Genomic DNA, 18764 nt, shown 5'->3' with positions numbered 1-18764 from the left:
TGCCGTAACCACTAAGCCATTTCCTGAGGTTCCCCCATCTTTGTATCTCTGTGTATCTAGCTGTGTGTGTGTTTCTGTATTTAATTGTATGTGTGTGTGAGTATATGTATGTATCTAGGTGTGTGTGTTTCTGTATTTAATTGTATGTGTGTGTGTGAGTATACGTATGCATCTAGGTGTGTGTGTGAGTATTTAATTGTATGTGTGTGTGAGTATATGTACGCATCTAGGTGTGTGTGTATGTATTTAATTGTATGTGTGTGTGTGAGTATACGTATGCATCTAGGTGTGTGTGTGAGTATTTAATTGTATGTGTGTGTGTGAGTATATGTATGCATCTAGGTGTGTGTGTGTGTGTGTATGTAGTTAATTGTGTGTGTGTGTGTGTGTGAGTATATGTACGCATCTAGGTGTGTGTGTGAGTATTTAATTGTATGTGTGTGTGTGAGTATACGTATGCATCTAGGTGTGTGTGTGAGTATTTAATTGTATGTATGTGTGTGTGTGAGTATATGTATGCATCTAGGTGTGTGTGTGTGTTTCTGTATTTAATTGTATGTGTGTGAGTATATGTACGCATCTAGGTGTGTGTGTGTGTGTGTGTGTGTGTGAGTATTTAATTGTATGTGTGTGTGTGAGTATACGTATGCATCTAGGTGTGTGTGTGTGAGTGAGTGTGGACTCGACAGGCGAGGGAGGAACACGGTCCCCTGGGCTCTAGTGAGGGGGCGTCAGGTGGGCCCCTGGGCAATAGCGCGCTCTCCCCGCGCAGTTCGCCAGCGCGCTGAGCAAGTTCGTGGAGGAGCAGAACCTGCAGGGCCTGCGCGTGTGGACCAGCCAGCTGAAGAGCACCATCCAGACGGCCGAGGCGCTGCGGCTGCCCTACGAGCAGTGGAAGGCGCTCAACGAGATCGACGCGGGCGTGTGCGAGGACCTGACCTACGAGGAGATCCGGGACGCCTACCCCGAGGAGTTCGCCCTGCGCGAGCAGGACAAGTACTACTACCGCTACCCCACGGGCGAGGTGAGCGGCGCGCCGGAGGGGAGGGGAGGGCGCCCCGCCGCGGCTCGGCTTCGACCACAAGCTCGGCGGGCCCTGTCTGCTCTGACCTGGGCTCGAGTCTTGTCTTACCTAAATGCGGGCTTCCTTTCCTTTTTTCTTTTTCTTTTCGGTTTTTCAAGGTAGGGTCTCACTGCAGCCCAGGCTGACCGGGAACGCGCTATGTGCTCTCAGGGTGGCCACGGACTCCGTGGTTCTCCTACCTCTGCCTCCCGAGGGCTGGGATTAAAGGCATGCACCACCATGCCTGGCTTTTTCTTTTTTAAAATATTTTATTTTTATTTAGTTATTTGAGAGAGAGAGAGAGAGAGACGGAAAGAGAGAATGGGCCTACTAGGGCCTCTAGCCACTGCAATCAAACTCCAGACATAGGTGCCACCCTTGTGCATCTGGACCACGTGGGTGCTGGGGAATTGAACGTTGGTCCTTTGGCTTTGCAGGCAAGCACCTTAGCCCCTAAGCCATCTCTCCAGCCCTAAATATGGAACCTTGTTTAAAAAAAAAAAGCCCTAAGAGAAGTGCAGTTGTGATTCCTACATGCATCCTGGCAACAGGGAGAGGTGTCCGTGTACTTCAGGACAGGTGATGCACGGGAAAGAGCTAAGACGGTGCCCAGTGATGACCATTCCTGAGAGATGGGAGACAGGGTGGCTGTGCGGGCGCTGTCTAGTCACTCATGCTGGGTTGGCACTGAGGCAGAGGACGGGGTGGCTGAGCACGCAGCCATGCTGAGTGCACATGGACTTTGCTGACACGCGGTACTCTGGGACTGCAGCCAAGCCGCTGGTGACATGTAGTGGGTGATTTCTATCAGCCGCTGGTGACATGTAGTGGGTGATTTCTATCAGCCGCTGGTGACATGTAGTGGGTGATTTCTATCAGCCGCTGGTGGCATGTAGTGGGTGATTTCTATCAGCCGCTGGTGACATGTAGTGGGTGATTTCTATCAGCCGCTGGTGACATGTAGTGGGTGCATTTCTATCAGCCTCTGGTGACATGTAGTGGGTGCATTTCTATCAGCCGCTGGTGACATGTAGTGGGTGATTTCTATCAGCCTCTGGTGGCATGTAGTGGGTGATTTCTATCAGCCTCTGGTGACATGTAGTGGGTGCATTTCTATCAGCCTCTGGTGACATGTAGTGGGTGATTTCTATCAGCCTCTGGTGACATGTAGTGGGTGATTTCTATCAGCCTCTGGTGACATGTAGTGGGTGCATTTCTATCAGCCTCTGGTGGCATGTAGTGGGTGATTTCTATCAGCCTCTGGTGACATGTAGTGGGTGCATTTCTATCAGCCGCTGGTGACATGTAGTGGGTGATTTCTATCAGCCGCTGGTGACATGTAGTGGGTGCATTTCTATCAGCCTCTGGTGACATGTAGTGGGTGATTTCTATCAGCCTCTGGTGGCATGTAGTGGGTGATTTCTATCAGCCTCTGGTGACATGTAGTGGGTGATTTCTATCAGCCTCTGGTGACATGTAGTGGGTGATTTCTATCAGCCTCTGGTGACATGTAGTGGGTGATTTCTATCAGCCTCTGGTGACATGTAGTGGGTGATTTCTATCAGCCGCTGGTGACATGTAGTGGGTGATTTCTATCAGCCGCTGGTGACATGTAGTGGGTGCATTTCTATCAGCCTCTGGTGACATGTAGTGGGTGCATTTCTATCAGCCGCTGGTGACATGTAGTGGGTGATTTCTATCAGCCGCTGGTGACATGTAGTGGGTGCATTTCTATCAGCCTCTGGTGACATGTAGTGGGTGATTTCTATCAGCCGCTGGTGACATGTAGTGGGTGATTTCTATCAGCCGCTGGTGACATGTAGTGGGTGATTTCTATCAGCCGCTGGTGACATGTAGTGGGTGATTTCTATCAGCCGCTGGTGACATGTAGTGGGTGCATTTCTATCAGCCGCTGGTGACATGTAGTGGGTGCATTTCTATCAGCCGCTGGTGACATGTAGTGGGTGATTTCTATCAGCCGCTGGTGACATGTAGTGGGTGCATTTCTATCAGCCTCTGGTGACATGTAGTGGGTGCATTTCTATCAGCCGCTGGTGACATGTAGTGGGTGATTTCTATCAGCCGCTGGTGACATGTAGTGGGTGCATTTCTATCAGCCTCTGGTGGCCAGCCTGCTGCCCTCTGGTCTCACGGGGGCCTTCACTTCCTAGAGTTCTGGTCAGGAGGCAAAAGAACAGAGGAACTTAGAAGGGAAGACCTTTAAAAAAGGTCTTTATTTATTTTGGTTTTTCAACTCTAGCCCAGGTGACCTGGAATTCACTATGTAGTCTCAGGGTGGCTTTGAACTCAAGACGATCCTCCTACCTCTGCCTCTTGAGTGCTGGGATTAAAGGCATGTGCCACCACTCCCGGCTTGGTTCTTTTTTTTTTTTTTTAATGATTTACCTATGTATTTATCATATCTCTGCCTATCTATAATTTATCTATCTGAGAGAGTGTCAGAGAGAATGGGACACCTCAGGGCTTCCCACCACTACAGATGAACTCCAGAAGCATGTGCCACTTTGTGCATCTGGCTTTGCATGGCTAATGGGGAATTGAACCTGGGTCCTTGGGCTTTGCAGACAAGCACCTTAATCACTAAGCCATCTCCCCAGCCCAGTGTTTATGACTCGGCATGCGTTTTTGAGGTTCCTCCCATGTGGCATGCGTTAGTACTCCTTTCTTTTTATGCCTGAGTCATATGCCATTGCAGAGCCTGCTTTTTTCCCGCCACTGGAGAGGGTTAGGGGAGTGGAGGAGAGAGGAGACGGCAGGCTGCTCTGGGGTCTTTCGTCAAGTGCAAAGCTTAACACCTGGAGGGAGGGCAAGGGGGTGGGTGGGCAGATGGGTAGTGAGCGTTCTGGTCTCTGGTGGCAGAAGCCTGGGCGTGGCTGTAGGGCTCTTCCTAGCGCCTCTGCTGACATACTGTCCCCTCCTGTGCTCAGTCCTACCAGGATCTGGTCCAGCGCCTGGAGCCCGTGATCATGGAGCTGGAGCGCCAGGAGAATGTGCTGGTCATCTGCCACCAAGCCGTCCTGCGTTGTCTGCTGGCCTATTTCCTGGACAAGAGCGCAGGTATTAGAGGCAGGCCTCGGTCCCGAGAGGAGGGAGGAGGGAAGTGGCCTTGATGCACGTGTCAGTGGACCAGTTGTCACTGCACAGCACGGCTGCGTATTAGGAGATGAAGGGCCGGGTCTGCCTCACAGCCGCCCTGGGCTCTTGCCACTGGCATCTTGGCACTGCCCCTTGGGGAAAATGCTGTTGAGCAGTGTGCTGCCCAGTGGGTTGCATCCTTTGACAAAACAGTGTCTGAAAGCCCTCGGCCTCCATGCATCTTTGGTTTGAGTGTGAGCAGTTTTTCTCATCTAGTCACTTTAAATAGCCCAGAATTCTTTGATGCTATGATTAAGATTGTATTGTATGTCTTTTGTCAGTCTGAGGTTCACTTGACTCCCCATATATAACTAAATCATTTGGAAAATGACTTGTAAAAGGGGGCAGGAGTGCTTTTTCATTTCTCTTTGACTTTTTCCCTTCTCTTAAGTTCTATTCAAAAATCCAGTAAAATCTCTTCTAAAGAAGGTGGGGTGCTGGGCAGGTCACTCGGTGGTTAAAATAACAAGCCCAAGAATCAGTTCCCAGCACCCATGTAGTGGCGTGTGCCTGGAACGCCAGAGCCAGGCAGGCAGAGACAGGAGGATCCCTGGAGCTTGCTGGCTAGCTTTTTTAGCCCATTTGGTGAGCTCCAGGTTTAGTGAGAGACCCTGTGTCAAAAAGTAAGATGGAGGGCTGGAGAGATGGCTTAGTGGTTAAGATACTTGCCTGAGAAGCCTAAGGACCCATGTCAACTCCACAGATCCCATGTAAGCCAGACGCACAAAGTGATTCATGTGCAAAGTCACACATGTGCACCAGGGGCCGCATGCGCCTGGCGTTCCACTGTAGAGGCCAGAAGCCTTGGCATGATAATTCTCTTTCTCTATCATAAAGGCATGTGCCCGCAGGCCCAGAAAAAAAAAGTAAGATGGAAAGTTACTGAGGCAGACACTTGATACAGACATCTAGCCTCCATGCCTGTGCACACATGTGCTCATACATGTGGACAAACATACATAAACTCACGCCTATACACACGCAGAAAAAGAAATTAACTCATTGTGCGAGGTTGGGTTTTCAGCTGTTTGGATTTTGGCAAGGGCTGTTTTCCTGAAACCCCCCGCCCTGGGCTGGGCAGCCTGTGTGCTGGGGAAAATACCTCTGCCTGGCTTCTTCTGGGGCCTATGCATGGCTTTGCTTTGGGGGCCTAGGAATGCCCCCCATGACTCCCTATCTTTGAAATCTCTTATCTAACGGAGGGACCGTATGTCTTTTCTCAGAGGAGATGCCGTACCTGAAATGTCCCCTTCACACTGTCCTAAAACTGACACCCGTGGCTTATGGTAAGTAGTAGTTTCTGCCAAGCTCTGCCTTTGGGACCCTGTTACCTGGTGGCAGGGGGGCGGGGGTCTGTAGGTGGGGACAATCCTTACAACAGAAGCTGTCTTCCCCAATGCAGGGTGCCGTGTGGAATCCATCTACCTGAACGTGGAGTCGGTGAGCACACACCGGGAGAGGTCGGAGGTGAGTGAGGCCCCGGCGAGCCCCAGGTGTGGTGGCTTTCTGGAGTGTTTCCTTGGGTGGCCCGCTGGCCACCCTGGCAGTGCCTCTGTCCTTGGCATTATCTTAACAGCCTTTTGCAAATGGTTAACTCTTCCTTTCTGTCCACGTCCTCCTGCCGCTCTGACCTCTTTCCGCTTGGCGGGAGAACCGAGTAGAAGCGGGAAGATGCCTCTGAGCGCGACTCTAGCTGGCACCCCAGCACCCGAGCTTCACCAGCCCGCGGCAGACAGGGCTGGCCGGTCCTTGTGGTCGTTTGTCTGCACTTGGAGTCACAATTAACAAGAACTTGGCAGCACTGAGAACAGACCAAGGCTCAGAGACGCAAAGCATGGCTGAGGATGGGTTTTCAGGAGACCCCGTGCCTGGCTACTGCTGTCTTCTGCCCTGGGGAGGTCTGAGATTTGGGGGATCAGCTATGTTGCCGCCCTTACTGGGTGGAGTGCATCTCTGTCCAGGTCTGCGTTGTGAAAGTGGGTTTAAATTTGCTTTATGCAGGCTGTCAAAATGCAACACTTTGCCAGTGTAGTCAGACCATCCTCTTACACCGAACTTGACTTACTCTCTGTGGAGTCCGCAAAACAGGTGATGTCCCTATTCCAAAGGAGCTTGGCCATCTGATTTGACACGAAGGGTACATGCGATGTCAGCCAGTTTATTGCTCAGTGGCACTTTGGACTCCAGTGGAAGAGGACCACGTCCCTAGGCTGCCTCACCCCATATTCAGGTCCCACCCTTGGAGATACGCTCATGTTGGCTGGGTGAGGACAGCCCTGGCACTGAGCTTGGGGATGAGCTGGGCTGCAGGGGTCTCAGAATACTTCCTTGATGAGCCCTGGGACAGGACTGGGGCGAGACAGACCTGGACGGGTCCTGTGCTCTGCAGGGGATCTGTAGGTTCATATTTCTGCCACAGCCTCCGCTGGTAGGAAGGCCGGTGCCTGGTCCTGGCCAGCAGACTGTCTCCTGCGTGTTCTCTGCATGGTTGGTCTGACCTGTGCTTAGGCCAGGGGCCGTGTGTGTGAGCACAGCGGCCCTCCGTACACGTGGGCGCCGTGGAGCCTGGCGGAAGAGTCTGGTGAATGCCTTTGCCTCCTGCCAGCTTAGATCTAAGGGTCGCTCCTGCGCCCTCTGGGGAGGCTGGGGACAAGGTTCCCTTTTCAGATCCACTTCTCTGCTATGGTTGTAATTACTTCTCTTCCCTGCTTTGCACGCATTACATTTGTCCATGTAGATGCCCTTTGTGGGAAAGGGATATGGGAGGGATTTCGTCCTGTCGCCAGGGTCCAGGCCACTCACCATGGTTCTTCTGCTGTATCCCTAACAACCCAGGAACAGGGAAACTTTTTTTTTTTTTTTTTTTTTTTTTTTGTGGCTTATCTCCCTTCTCTCCCACTCCTTGTAACTGTCGCCTTCTCTCTTTTGTCTTTGTCTCGCTTAGGATGCAAAGAAGGGACCTAACCCACTCATGAGACGCAATAGTGTCACCCCACTAGCCAGCCCCGAGCCCACCAAAAAGCCTCGCGTCAACAGCTTTGAGGAGCATATGGCTTCCACTTCTGCTGCCCTGCCCAGCCGCCTGTCCCCGGAGGTTCCCACGCAGCTGCCCGGACAAGTCAGTGTCTCCACGTCATTCCTGCCCCGGGGCAAGGGTGCACAGGGGAGATGACCTTGCTTGTGACACATGCTCTTGGGTCGTGTGTGTGTGTGTGTGTGTGTGTGTGCATGTTGGGCGTTGGGGGTGGGGAGGACATGAGAGCGTCCTTTGAGGATCTTCCTTTAGGATAGTCACTTTGTTATTTCTGAAGTTTGGCTTATATTGGGCAGAACCAGGCAGAACAGAAGAAACCATAAAACATCACAATTCTGTTCACAAAGTTTGCAGCAATCCCCAGTTGAAGGGTCTCTGTCCAGCACAGACCCTCGAGCATCTGTCTTCGTGGACTGATGGTGTCTTTTCTGTCCCTTCCCTTGGCTAACTCCTTTTGTGACAGAAAGCTAGGGTCCCAGAGGAAAGTCCCTGGACTTAGCACAGCCCTTTTAGAATCAGGCAGCCCGGGTTAGGGTTAGATAACCAGAAAGGAACCATCTCCTCACGTAGCAGTTATATTACCAGGGAAGGAAAATAAACCCTAACTGTGCCAGATTTCACTAGTTTTATTAGTTTGGAATGTAAAGGCTACAAGAATTTGGTTGTTGAGTATTATAGTTGTCTTACAGAAAGCCAATAATTTTCTCAAAGATTGCTAAGTGCCTTTGCAAATACGTGAGACACACAAATCACATGGGGTCTACCCCAGCTGCGCCCCCGGGCCTGGCCTTGCACAGGCTAAAATTTACTCTATTTTAATGTTTTTGATTTTGTTAGAGTGTGGGTCACAGCAGACGTAGTCCAGGCTGGCCTTGAGCTTGTGGTAGTCCTCTTTTACCTACTTCCTGACTGTGAGGATTACAGGTGTGAGCTGCCATGCCTGACGCAGGCTAAATTTTAAATTCAGTTACTTATGAAGTCAGTGCCAGGACCCGTCTGCAGCCCACTAACTCTTCCTGTTTTCCCTCAGGGTACTTTTTTTTTTTTCTGAAGTAGGACCTTGCTGTAGTCCAGGCTGACCTAGAATTCACTGTGTAGTGTCTCAGGGTGGCCTTGAACTCAGAGTGATCCTCCTACCTCTGCCTTCCGAGTGTTGGGATTAAAGGTGTGCGCCACCATGCCAGGCCTTCCCTCAAGGTTCTTTAAACCTCCTGGTGTTTGGAAAATGATGTGGGGAGAGCACTGAAGCCTCCAAAACGCACCTCGCTCCTAGGCCTCCATTTCCTAGGCTGTGGAATTAGTGGTAGAAGGCAGATCACGTAAGGCACTTCATGCTGTGCAGTTAGCCGCGTGGCGCGCAGTCAGGGCTGTGTCCAGGGGGGAGACTAGGTAGCTGGGAACCTGCATAGCTTTATTCGTAGCTCTCAGTAACATGAGTGTAGGATATTTTTGGTGCACGTGTGCATGCATGTGTGTGGGCATATGTGTGTGTGTGTGTGTGCAGATGTGCTTGTCCCATGCACACAGGTATGGAGTTCAGGGGAGGATGTCACATGTCCTCCTGTCGCTCCTTGGCCTTATTTTTCCGAGGTAGAATCGTTTTCTGCTCCTGGAGTGCATGGCAGTTTGTGGCATGACTGGGTGACCGGTGATCTCTCAGTGGTCCTCTTGTCTCTGTCCCCTGCAGCACTGGGGTTGCAGGCATACAGAGTCATGCCTGTATTTTTATGTGGGTGCTGGGAATCAAACTTGAGTCCTCATGCTTGTTCAGCAAGCACTCTTCCGTGCTGAGCCACCTCCCCAGCCTCCTTACTTTTTTTTTCCCTCTCTTTTGAGACATGGTCTTGATATAGTTCAGACTGGCCTTGCGATCTGGCCTGGGTTGTGTGGAATTTTCACCCTTTCTGCATCTCTCCTTAGTGAGGATAGGATTTTAGTGGCCTGGTTACTTTACCAGGAAGACCCTGAGTCTCCTTGGCTTTGCAGTGGTGTTCACTGGGAGAATGCTAGTATAGACTTCTTTTCTTTTTTAAACTACTTTTTGAGGTAGGGTCTCACTCTGGCTCAGGCTGACCTGGAATTCACTATGTAGCCTCAGGGTGGCCCCAAACTCAATGGCGATACTCCCACCTCTGCCTCTGGAGTGCTGGGATTAAAGGCATGCACCACCACGTCCGGTGCAAACACTTCTTCAGTCTTCAGTCGGGGGGTTTTCTAATGATAACCAAGTAGAACCGAGGTCGTCTCTGAGCCCGTTCTGCCCTGGTGCACAGTGGGCGGGGGCCGGTGGAGGGCAGTACTTCTGTTAAAGATGCTTGAAGGGACCAAGGTGGGCAGGGCTGGACAAGGACCAGAGTCACACTGGCCCAGTCATGCAGGGACATGGGTTCAATCCTGTTTCTGTGCTTCAGAGCTGCCTCTGGCTTTAGTGGGCCAGTCCTATAGGGTTACTGAATTGCCAAGGCCATGTGGGAGCTAGGGGCTGGGCCAAGTTCAAGAAGAGGTGCCCAGGTTTGGCTCGTCAGCTGCCATCGCCTCCTCACTGACTTCTCTCTCTCTCCACTTTCTCCGCCTGCAGCCTTTGCTAGGGAAAGCCTGTCTGTAAGTATCTCTGTCCGCATCACTCTGTCCTTTGTGCACGTTCTTGCCTCCTTGCCAGCTTGGCTTCTGCCCGTTGAGGTGCTTGTGAGGGCAGTTTAGGTGGAGGCAGAGGCCGGGGGTGACATGGGCACGGGAGGGAGAAGAGAATTCAAGAAACCGGGGGGCTTGTGAGTCAGCTCGGTGAGCAAAAGCATTTGCTTGCAAAGCCTGATGATCAGAGTTCAATTCCCCACTACCCACATCAAACCCGGTGCAAAAACAGTGCATGTGTCTAGAGTTCATTTGTAGTGGCAACAGGCCCTGGAATATGCACGCACAATAAAATAAATGAAAAATTAAAAAAAAAAAAAGAAACAACACTGAGAGCTAAAGAAGTTAGTTTGAAAGGGATGGAAGCTGGCTTGTGTTATGGTCCAGTTAACATTTAGCATGTCCCCACACGTCACAGCTGCAGTGTGCTGATCCCCGATCCCTCCTGGGGTGGGTAGGTTGTAATGGGGACTTGGCATACATCCAGATTTCCCTCCCAGGGTCATGTTGTGATGATCAGCCAGGCCTAGACCTGTGGTCATTTATTGCTTTTTACACCCCTTTTTACATCCTTTTATTCTGAAAAGAAAATTTATCCAACACCTATTGTGTATATATGTACATGTGTACACACACACACACACACACACACACAGAGCGCACCTTGGTGATGCGGAGCCATGCCTTTCTCACTCCTTACACTCTGGGGAAGTCTATGTGGAAACTGCACGTGTGGACCACGCTCAAGTTCAATGTGAAGGCCAGAGCTGGGTCCAGCTTTGATGTTGCACTCCCCTCCTTTGGCCAGAACCCTCTGCGGAGAATCTCTGGCCTAGCCTCAGCTCCGACAGCCACCACACAGCTGGGTAAACAGAGGCCGCTGCTCTGCTGCCTCACCGCGCCGAGGAGCCAAGGCCTTCGTAGGGCAGCCACCTCCAACCGCCACACCACTCCTCCAGGCATCCCGGCCTTTCCCCATTACTCCCTCTGTGCAGAAAGTGGGGAGGTTCAGATCAGCCCAGTGACCTGAAAAGTGGGGGCTCATGGTTGATGTACTTCTGAGAGCTGTGTGGAACCTTTCACCCCTGAAGTAACCCTAAGACATGAGCAGGGCACCTTGCTCTGCTAAGGCGGCCTGTCCGCTGGTAGGAACAGAGCCAGCTCTCAGGTGGGCCTCGCTCTTCGCAAGGCAGCTTTCTTCCTCCCTGCTCACTTCTGGGAGCAGCCCAGGGGCTGTTTTCTGGCCTCTGTTCCTAGGCCTCTGGTTCTTGCAGTGTGAGGGGCACTGCCAGCAGCTGCTGGTTTCTGGTTTAGCTTCCACAGTTTTCTTTGCATCTGCTTCCCATGGCCGAGGGTTTAACTGACTATGGACTTCTCAGTGTAACGTCTGTAGCACCTCAGAAGCCTCCATTCTAGCCTGTGGCCTACTGGAGGACCAGCCTAACCAATGAGCCTTGCGGTTTAGAACTTTATGGTTTCACATCTGTGTGTATCCAGTTCCCTTAGGAAGAAATCTTCCCTGCGGGGGCGGGCATTCATTTTCATCTCCCCCTTTCAAAGCTGAACTTGTCCGTTTCCAAGGTGAATCGAACAGTGCTTTTGGCAAGACCCTTCACTTGAACAAACGCATCCAGTAGACTCATCGCTTCTCACTCTGCTCGGATGCTACTCTGGAGCCGGAGTCCAGCCCAGTGTAGGAGTGTGACCATACATCTTGGGCCAGGTGTGCCCAGCCTGTGGGCCACAGGCCACCTGCACCCAGGATAGTTAGGAATGTGTTTAACACATTTGTAGATGGTGATGTGATGTCACAATGGCAAAAGGCTGGATACTCCTATGAGTTGGACAGTAGAAGTGTCTGATTCTAGGAATCAGCTTGGGCCCTGGGACCACAAGTTTTATTTATTTATTTATTTTATTATTCATTTATTACTTATTATTTTTAAATACTTATTTGAGAGAGAAAGAGGCAGATGAGCAAGAGAGAGAGAGAGAATGGGCATGCCAGGGCCTCCAGCCACTGCAAATGAACTCTAGATGCATGTACCACCTTGTGCATCTGCCTTATGTGGGTACTAGGGAATCAAACATGGGTCCTTTGGCTTCACAGGCAAGTGCCTTGAAGCAGTTGCTAAGCCATCTCTCCAGCCCATATATTTTTTAAGTTATTTATATAAGAGAGAAAGAAGGGGAGAGAGACACACACACACAGAGAATGGGCATGCCAGGGCCTCTTACCACTGCAGATGAACTCCAGACACATATGCCTCTCTGGGCATCTGGCTTTACGTGGGTACTGGGGAATCGAACCCAGGCTGTCAGATGCCTTTAACCACTGAGCTATGTCTTCAGCCCCTTCTTAGTTTTTTTTGAAGCAGGTTCTTGCTAGGTAGCCTTGATGCCCTGGAACTCAGCTTTGTAAGCCAGGTCAGCCTTGAATTCACAGCAGTCTAACTGTCTCAGCCTTAGGAATACTGAGGATAACAGCATGTGGCCCCTACCTGGCTTAAAAGTCAGGCCAAGCTGGGCGTGGTGGCGCACACTTTTAATCCCAGCACTTGGGAGGCAGAGGTAGGAGGATCACTGTGAGTTCCAGGCCACCCTGAGATTGCAGAGTGAATTCAGTCTGAACTGTAGTTAACTCAAGTGAAACCAGTTTTGGGATCTGAACCATCATCTGTAAGGAGAGATAACTATAAGTGTGGATAGTGAGCCTTCTATGTGGCACCTCGTAAAGTCTTGATGGGTGAAGACTGGTTTATTGCCAAGAAGACTTGATGTCCTGGTCCTCATGCATACTTTGGGACGTTTTACCAGTTGTCTGTTCTAGTTGCTTTCCTTATTGCTGTGACCTCAAACCTTATGAGAAGCAGCTTAATGAGAAGGCTTGCCCCTCTCCCACCCTTTCTGGCTTACAACTGGAGGGATATAGTTCATCGTGGGAGGGGGAGGGGCTGGCGGCAGGGGCCAGATGGGCTAGTCACATTGTAGTCAGGAAGCCAGGGCTTAAAACCCTCAAGGCTGCAGTGACAGGGAGCCCTCTGAAGGAGATACGGCCTTCCCCAATGGCACCCCCAGTTGTGGACAGGTGGCCAGATGCAGCAGTAAATGCCCCTCTGTTCCTTCTGCCCCGTGCTCACGTGGGCAGCTGGAGAGCTCAGACTTGGGAGGACAAAAGTCCTCGGGTCTGATGCCCAAGGTCCTGAACTCCTGGCACAGTTGTAATGACAGCCTGGGTGCCGCCCTCTGCAGCGACTTTGTGGGGACACTTGCTACTGACGGTGCACAAAGCGCACATGCCCACTGGGGAGAAAATACTACTAAAAGATTTTGTTTTCCTTTTCCCACATGTTTGCTTTTCTTCCCCGCTATGCTTGAAAGACGAACAGTCTGTCACATTTTCTCAAAGTTTTCTCCTTACTAACCTTGGAAAGGTAAATGATGTGGTGCATGACCCTGCCCCCCACCCCGCGTCTCCCTGCATCCTGGCATCTTGGTCTGTGTGCACACTGGCCCTGTGCAGTATGTGGCTCATGTGTCGGTCGTGGAAGGCCTTGCCAGCAGCGCCATCATCGTGAGGTCCTGTGCCGTCCATGTCCCCTGCCTCGTGTGTCCTGAGCCGGGAGCCCTGAGTGAACGGCTTCAGGGCTGGGGTTGTGTCACCTTCGTGTGCAGGTGCCCTGGGCCCGTGGTAGGTTGACGCAGCAGTTGCACGGGTAACAGGAGCCCTTTGACCTTGGGCCAATGACACAGGGCACTACCTGTAGAATTCCCCCCTTCCACACAGGCCACCAGCTGCCTAGCTGCCAGAGTTCTGCCCAGATGAGCATGGTGACTCATGGCCATCCAGCACTGACTTGAGCATCACTTTTTAAAATATTATTGTTACTGGTTTTTCGAGGTAGGATCTCCTTCTAGCTCAGGCTGACCTGGAATTCACTATGTCATCTTAGGGTAGCCTTGACCTCATAGTGATCCTCCAACTTCTCTGCCTCACAAGTGCTGGGATTAAAAGTGTGTGCCACCTTGCCCAGCTTTTTCTTTTTTTCAAAAAAAGTGTTTTGTCCATAATTATAGACAATAAGCCATGATAATTCCCTTCCCTCTCACCTGAGCATCTCTTTAGAGATGTCTCCCGTGGAGGCCCTCTGCCTGCCTGGATTCCATTGCTCTATGATGCTGCTGTGGTAGAATGGTTTTGGGGGAGATGCTTAGCCCTAGAGTAAATGCTTTTAACGTCTTGGGTGGTTAGATGAGAGGGGCTCAGGAAGAGCGCAGCGATCGTGTGTCTCCAGCTGACTTCAGAACTAGCCAGTGCCTTGGGAGTGGAGCTTCCTACCAGGACCACTTAAATCAAACATGACCTCCTCCACCTGGGCCGTCCCTATGTCTCCAGACATCCCATTCATTTCTGCCCCGAGAGCAGCCCAGGTCTTCTGATGGACGTGACCGTGACCCTGCCCATCTGGGCTTCGTGGGCCTCTCGTAGCAGCTCCCGTTGATCCACTGCAGTGTCAGGGCCTCGAGTCCCATTCTCGTCCCAACTTACCTCTGCACCTCCCTGTGGCTGAAGACAGCCCAGGCGCTAAGGGGGTTCCTGGCCTGTGCCCGGCTCTTCTCGGTGACCTGGGTCATCTTCTGTTGTGTTCTGAGACTCGGGCTCCTCCACCTGTTTTGCGATGACCTGTATCTCAGGGTGTGTTCTCTTCGGGGGTGGTGGGAAGGGAAGACGTCTCGTGGCATGCGGACTTTTCTTGTCGGGAAGCAGGCAGTCCGCGGCGATCGCTCACGCTCCGCTTCTCTCTCTTTCCTGAGCGCAGAACGTGAAGGGCTCCTCCCGGAAGCACTGAAGCGGACCCTCGGCTCCAGCCCATCCCCATCGCGACGCCTCGCCTTGTGCCTCTGTCTCCCCGCGGCCCGACGACCCCGGGAAGGTCTCGGGGGCCGGGCTTGGGTAGGGGAGAAGGGAGGTCTGCTGGTTGAAGAGCAGCTGGTCGCCCGCAGCGTGGACATGGCTGAGACCCCGCAGAGTTGTGGCCGCCGGACCCCGTGCTGCAGACCCCCTTCCCTCCCGGTGCTTCCCGCGCGGCAGTGGTCGGGAGCCCGGGAGGAGGTGACCGGGCCCTGGCTGGACACTGCACTTGCTCTTTGGTTTCTGTGGGTCCCTGGCCTGGCGTGACGGTGGCTGGAGAGAAGAGTGGCCGAGTGTCCTCAAAGGAAGGGTGGCTCAGTCACCGAAGGCTCGGGATGTTCAAACACGTCTGTGCATCTCGGCCTGGGAGGGTGCCTCATGATTAGGACTTGGGGTGTCTTCTGAGCGGGGCTCGCTCCTCTGAGAAGTCCCTGACTTGAGGCCCCCCGGTCAGCTGGGCAGTGACGTGCCCTGTCTCCTCCACACACCTCCTGTGCCCTGAGCTCAGGGGTGCACTGGCTGCGCTGCTGAAGGGGACACCTGGACCTCTTCTCCCGGGGGCCTGGACCCCTGTCCTTCCGCCTGGGTCGGCGGTGCCTGGGGGAGTCAAGCTCCCGGGAACGCTTGCTTTGCACTTTCTTTGTGTGTGGCAGAAGTTGGACCCGAAAGTCACACCTTTCGTCAGGAACTTAGGTGTTGGGGCGCTTGACCCTTGGGGGCTAGGAGCTGCTGAGGCGATGAGCTGGATGTGCCCCTAAGACGCAGTTTGGGATTTTGTGGGCAGCAGATCACCCAGCCTTCGTCACCACGTTTCCCAGGAGGCGACCATGGCCCAAGAAAGGCTCGGTCCAGGCCTGCTTCCTCCTCGGAGGCTGTCTCCACGTCTTGTCGAGTGTCTGCTGTGTGCCTGGTGCCCAACTCTCTGTACCAACTTCCACAAGCTCATAACATCGTCCGTGCCTTGGCTTCATGGCGACCTTTTTTGTAAGAGTCGAAAGCGGGGTATGGGGAGTGTGGTTCTTCCCACAGTTCTGCTGGTTCCTCTCCTTTATTGTCTCCGCCCTGGGGCAGGAGGGGGTGTCTTAAATCCAGAAGAAACTAGTGGGAGCTCTCCCTAGAGTTTGTCCAGGAAGGATGCCTCACAGCTGGCGCCAAAGCTCCCTTTGGTTTCTGTGTTCTGCTTGTGAGCCCTGGAGTCCTACCCAGCCCACACCGGGCCCGGGATCAGGCTTGAGGACTCAGACACCTGACTTTGGGAGTAGAGAGAAGAGCTAATTTTTGTTCATTTGGGGGGAGATCTTTTAAAGAATACCCATTTCCCTCCACTGGAATGAGGTGGACACAGGGACACATTTCAGAGATAGGTAACATTCGCGTTTTTAACACCAAACCATTCAAACCCGCCCTGCCCAGTCCACCCACTTTTGATTGGCAATCCACCAGAGAAGAGGATACACACACACACACTTCTGTGGGTGGCTAAGGACTTGGCCATTTTCTGTCTCTTCCAGTGTCCTGAGTCTTGGCAGACTGTAGTGCACGCACATGTGGACATGTTCAGGCTGGTCATACTGTTCGACGCAAAGCACTTGCAGCTTTGCTTTTTTTTTGAGTCAGGGTCTTACTCTGAAGCCTGGCTGTCCTAGAACTCGTGGCCTCAGCCTGCCTAGTGCAGAGATGGCAAGTGGGGGCCACCACGCCTAGTGCTGCAGCCTCACTCTTGGTCATGGTTTCCTAGGGGCCCCTCTCTGGCCTTTCCACTCTCTAGCGGAGCCAACTCTGAGCATCAATTCTCATCTCTGAGATAGGTGGGGCCTCAGTTGTGACCACCTAAAGTCAGTACGAAGACTTTGCCCGATGTGACTTCAGATTCTGTAGAAACACCAAGGAGATCGGGCAGGGGAGATCTTGGAGAAGATAGAACAGCTGCTTAATCTGAAAGCTAGTGACTTGATTTTGGATGAGGTATAGAAAAGTAGGAATCTAAGCTACCATCATGGAAATTTTGTTTCTACTGTCCCCCCCCACCTCAAAAAATAAATAAATAAAACTGGGACCATTGTTTTTAACTTTGCATATTTGTTTTAGGTGAGTTTCCCCCTTTCTTTGATCATGGGCAAAGCTCTTCATTTTGGGGGAGAAGAAAACTGTTTGAACCACACCAATGATATTTTCATTTGTAATACTTGAAATTTATTTTTTTATTATTTTGATAGCAGATGTGCTATTTATTTATTTAATATGCATAAGGGAGCCTAAAAATAGAAAGCTGTATAGATTTGATTTAATTGTTAATTGGTTTGGGGGGGCTTTTAATGTGTGATTTATGACTTCTTTGTGTTCTGTATAATATGGTCTGAGTCAGTGGCCTGCAATGAACCTGTGTATCTTTCAAATGGGATGCCTTGAGAAATTTGTATATTTTGCCGTTGCCAGACCAATAAAACATGTGGTTGAAATATATTGATGAAATATATGTCTAATTATTGGAGGGGGGCAAAATGCCTCTAACTGGTATTTATGGGCAATATACCTCTAAGCTTCTCACCCACCATGGCATCATCTTTGAACCAAACATCTGCATACTGTTCATACTGCATAGTGCTCACATTGGGAAAAGACATGGTAGTTTATGTTACAGTAATAGACTTTGCATTGTTGAGCATGTGGGGGGAGGGAGAGAATGTTATATCATGTAGCCCAAGCTTCCCTTGAACTCCCAACCCTTCCCCTCAGCTGCTCAAAAGCCGGGGCTCCAGGCACGTTCTATCCTTCCTGTCTTAGACACCTCTATTTGAGAGTGTGCTCACCGAGGCCGCACAGAAAAGGGCAGTAAAGGGGCTGGGCAGGTGGTTCTGTGGGCACAGCTCTTGCCCACGGAATCCCAGGGGGCTGGCTGGCTGGCTGTTGGTATGCATGGGTTCAAGTGAGAGACCCTGCCTGATGTCAGCCTCTACCTCCACACACGTGCGTGCACACACAAGTGTGTACATACGTGCATACACAACACACACAAACTTGCCAAAAAAGAGAGAGAGAAAGCAGAGGCACTGTGCACTCATGTTGGCTCTGCAGTTTCCTCTCATTAGCACGTTGTGTTCATGTGGTTCACGTGTTACAGTTGGAGGAAAGGCCTCAGTTTATTGTCGGGAGCCAGAGCCCATGGCTTATATCAGGGCACATCTATAGTTCTCTGGGTTTGACAAACACATACAAGACTATCTGCCCCTGTGGTATCATACCGAGTGACATATCAAATTCTATTTTTTAAAATTATTTTTATTTATTTGAGAGAGGGAAAGAGGCTGAGAGAGAATGGGTGCACCAGGGCTTTCAGCCACTGGAAACGAACTCCAGATGCATGAGCCACCTTGTGTATCTGGCTTACGTGGGTACTGGGGCATTGAACCAAGGTCCTTTGTCTTTGCAGGCAAGTGCCTTAACTGCTAAGCCATCTCTCCAGTGCCAAATTCTATTCTTTTTGTTCTGAACCCTTTCCCTGTCCTTTAACACCGCAGCAAGTCTGCATCACGTCACACTCCAGGCAGGTATATCCCTCCCTCCCTTCCTTTGGGGTGCGTGTGTGTGTAGTATACATGTGCATGTAATGTGTGCACATGTGTGCACAGATGTGTGTGTCCCATGCACATGCACACCGAGGCCCGAAGAAGACATTGGATGTCCTTGTATGGCACGTTCACCTGTTTCCTTAACACTGGATCCCTCACTGAAACCGGAGTGTGGCTCCATTTTTTAGTTAGACTGTGTGACAAATGATCCACAGTGACACTCTTCTCTTTGTCCCCCTTAGCCTTGGGGTTTAGAGCAATAAATAATAAATAAAATTTAGTAGCTATATTTGGCTTATTTTTGTTTTTGTTTTTTAGATGTAGGGTCTCACTCTAGCCCAGGCTGACCTGGAATTCACTATGTAGTCTCAGGGTGGCCTCGAACTCATGGCAATCTTC

The 18764-nt window shown here is 51.4% G+C and overlaps 1 protein-coding gene across 4 annotated transcripts in view; it reads left to right on the top strand.

Moving 5' to 3' along the window:
- Nucleotides 1–16409, top strand: part of Pfkfb3 (6-phosphofructo-2-kinase/fructose-2,6-biphosphatase 3) — a 34484-nt gene extending 18075 nt beyond the window's left edge. Inside the window, exons 9-17 of one of the 4 annotated variants that reach the window (XM_045134827.1) lie at nucleotides 773–1024; nucleotides 4012–4141; nucleotides 5443–5505; nucleotides 5622–5686; nucleotides 6221–6307; nucleotides 7164–7337; nucleotides 9832–9854; nucleotides 13266–13318; nucleotides 14705–16409. In XM_045134827.1, the coding sequence (XP_044990762.1) occupies nucleotides 773–1024; nucleotides 4012–4141; nucleotides 5443–5505; nucleotides 5622–5686; nucleotides 6221–6307; nucleotides 7164–7337; nucleotides 9832–9854; nucleotides 13266–13308 (837 nt within the window). In that variant the 3' untranslated portion in view covers nucleotides 13309–13318; nucleotides 14705–16409. The remainder of the gene's footprint in view (nucleotides 1–772; nucleotides 1025–4011; nucleotides 4142–5442; nucleotides 5506–5621; nucleotides 5687–6220; nucleotides 6308–7163; nucleotides 7338–9831; nucleotides 9855–13265; nucleotides 13319–14704) is intronic. The other 3 variants (XM_004662396.2, XM_045134826.1, XM_045134825.1) reach the window with 3 other exon arrangements.
- The last annotated feature ends 2355 nt before the right edge of the window (nucleotides 16410–18764 follow it).

This window comes from Jaculus jaculus, chromosome 15 (assembly GCF_020740685.1).
Source record: "Jaculus jaculus isolate mJacJac1 chromosome 15, mJacJac1.mat.Y.cur, whole genome shotgun sequence".
Taxonomy (NCBI): Eukaryota; Metazoa; Chordata; class Mammalia; order Rodentia; family Dipodidae; genus Jaculus; species Jaculus jaculus.
Note: the sequence above shows the minus strand (reverse complement) of the source record. Positions and strands in the feature narration are given on the sequence as shown.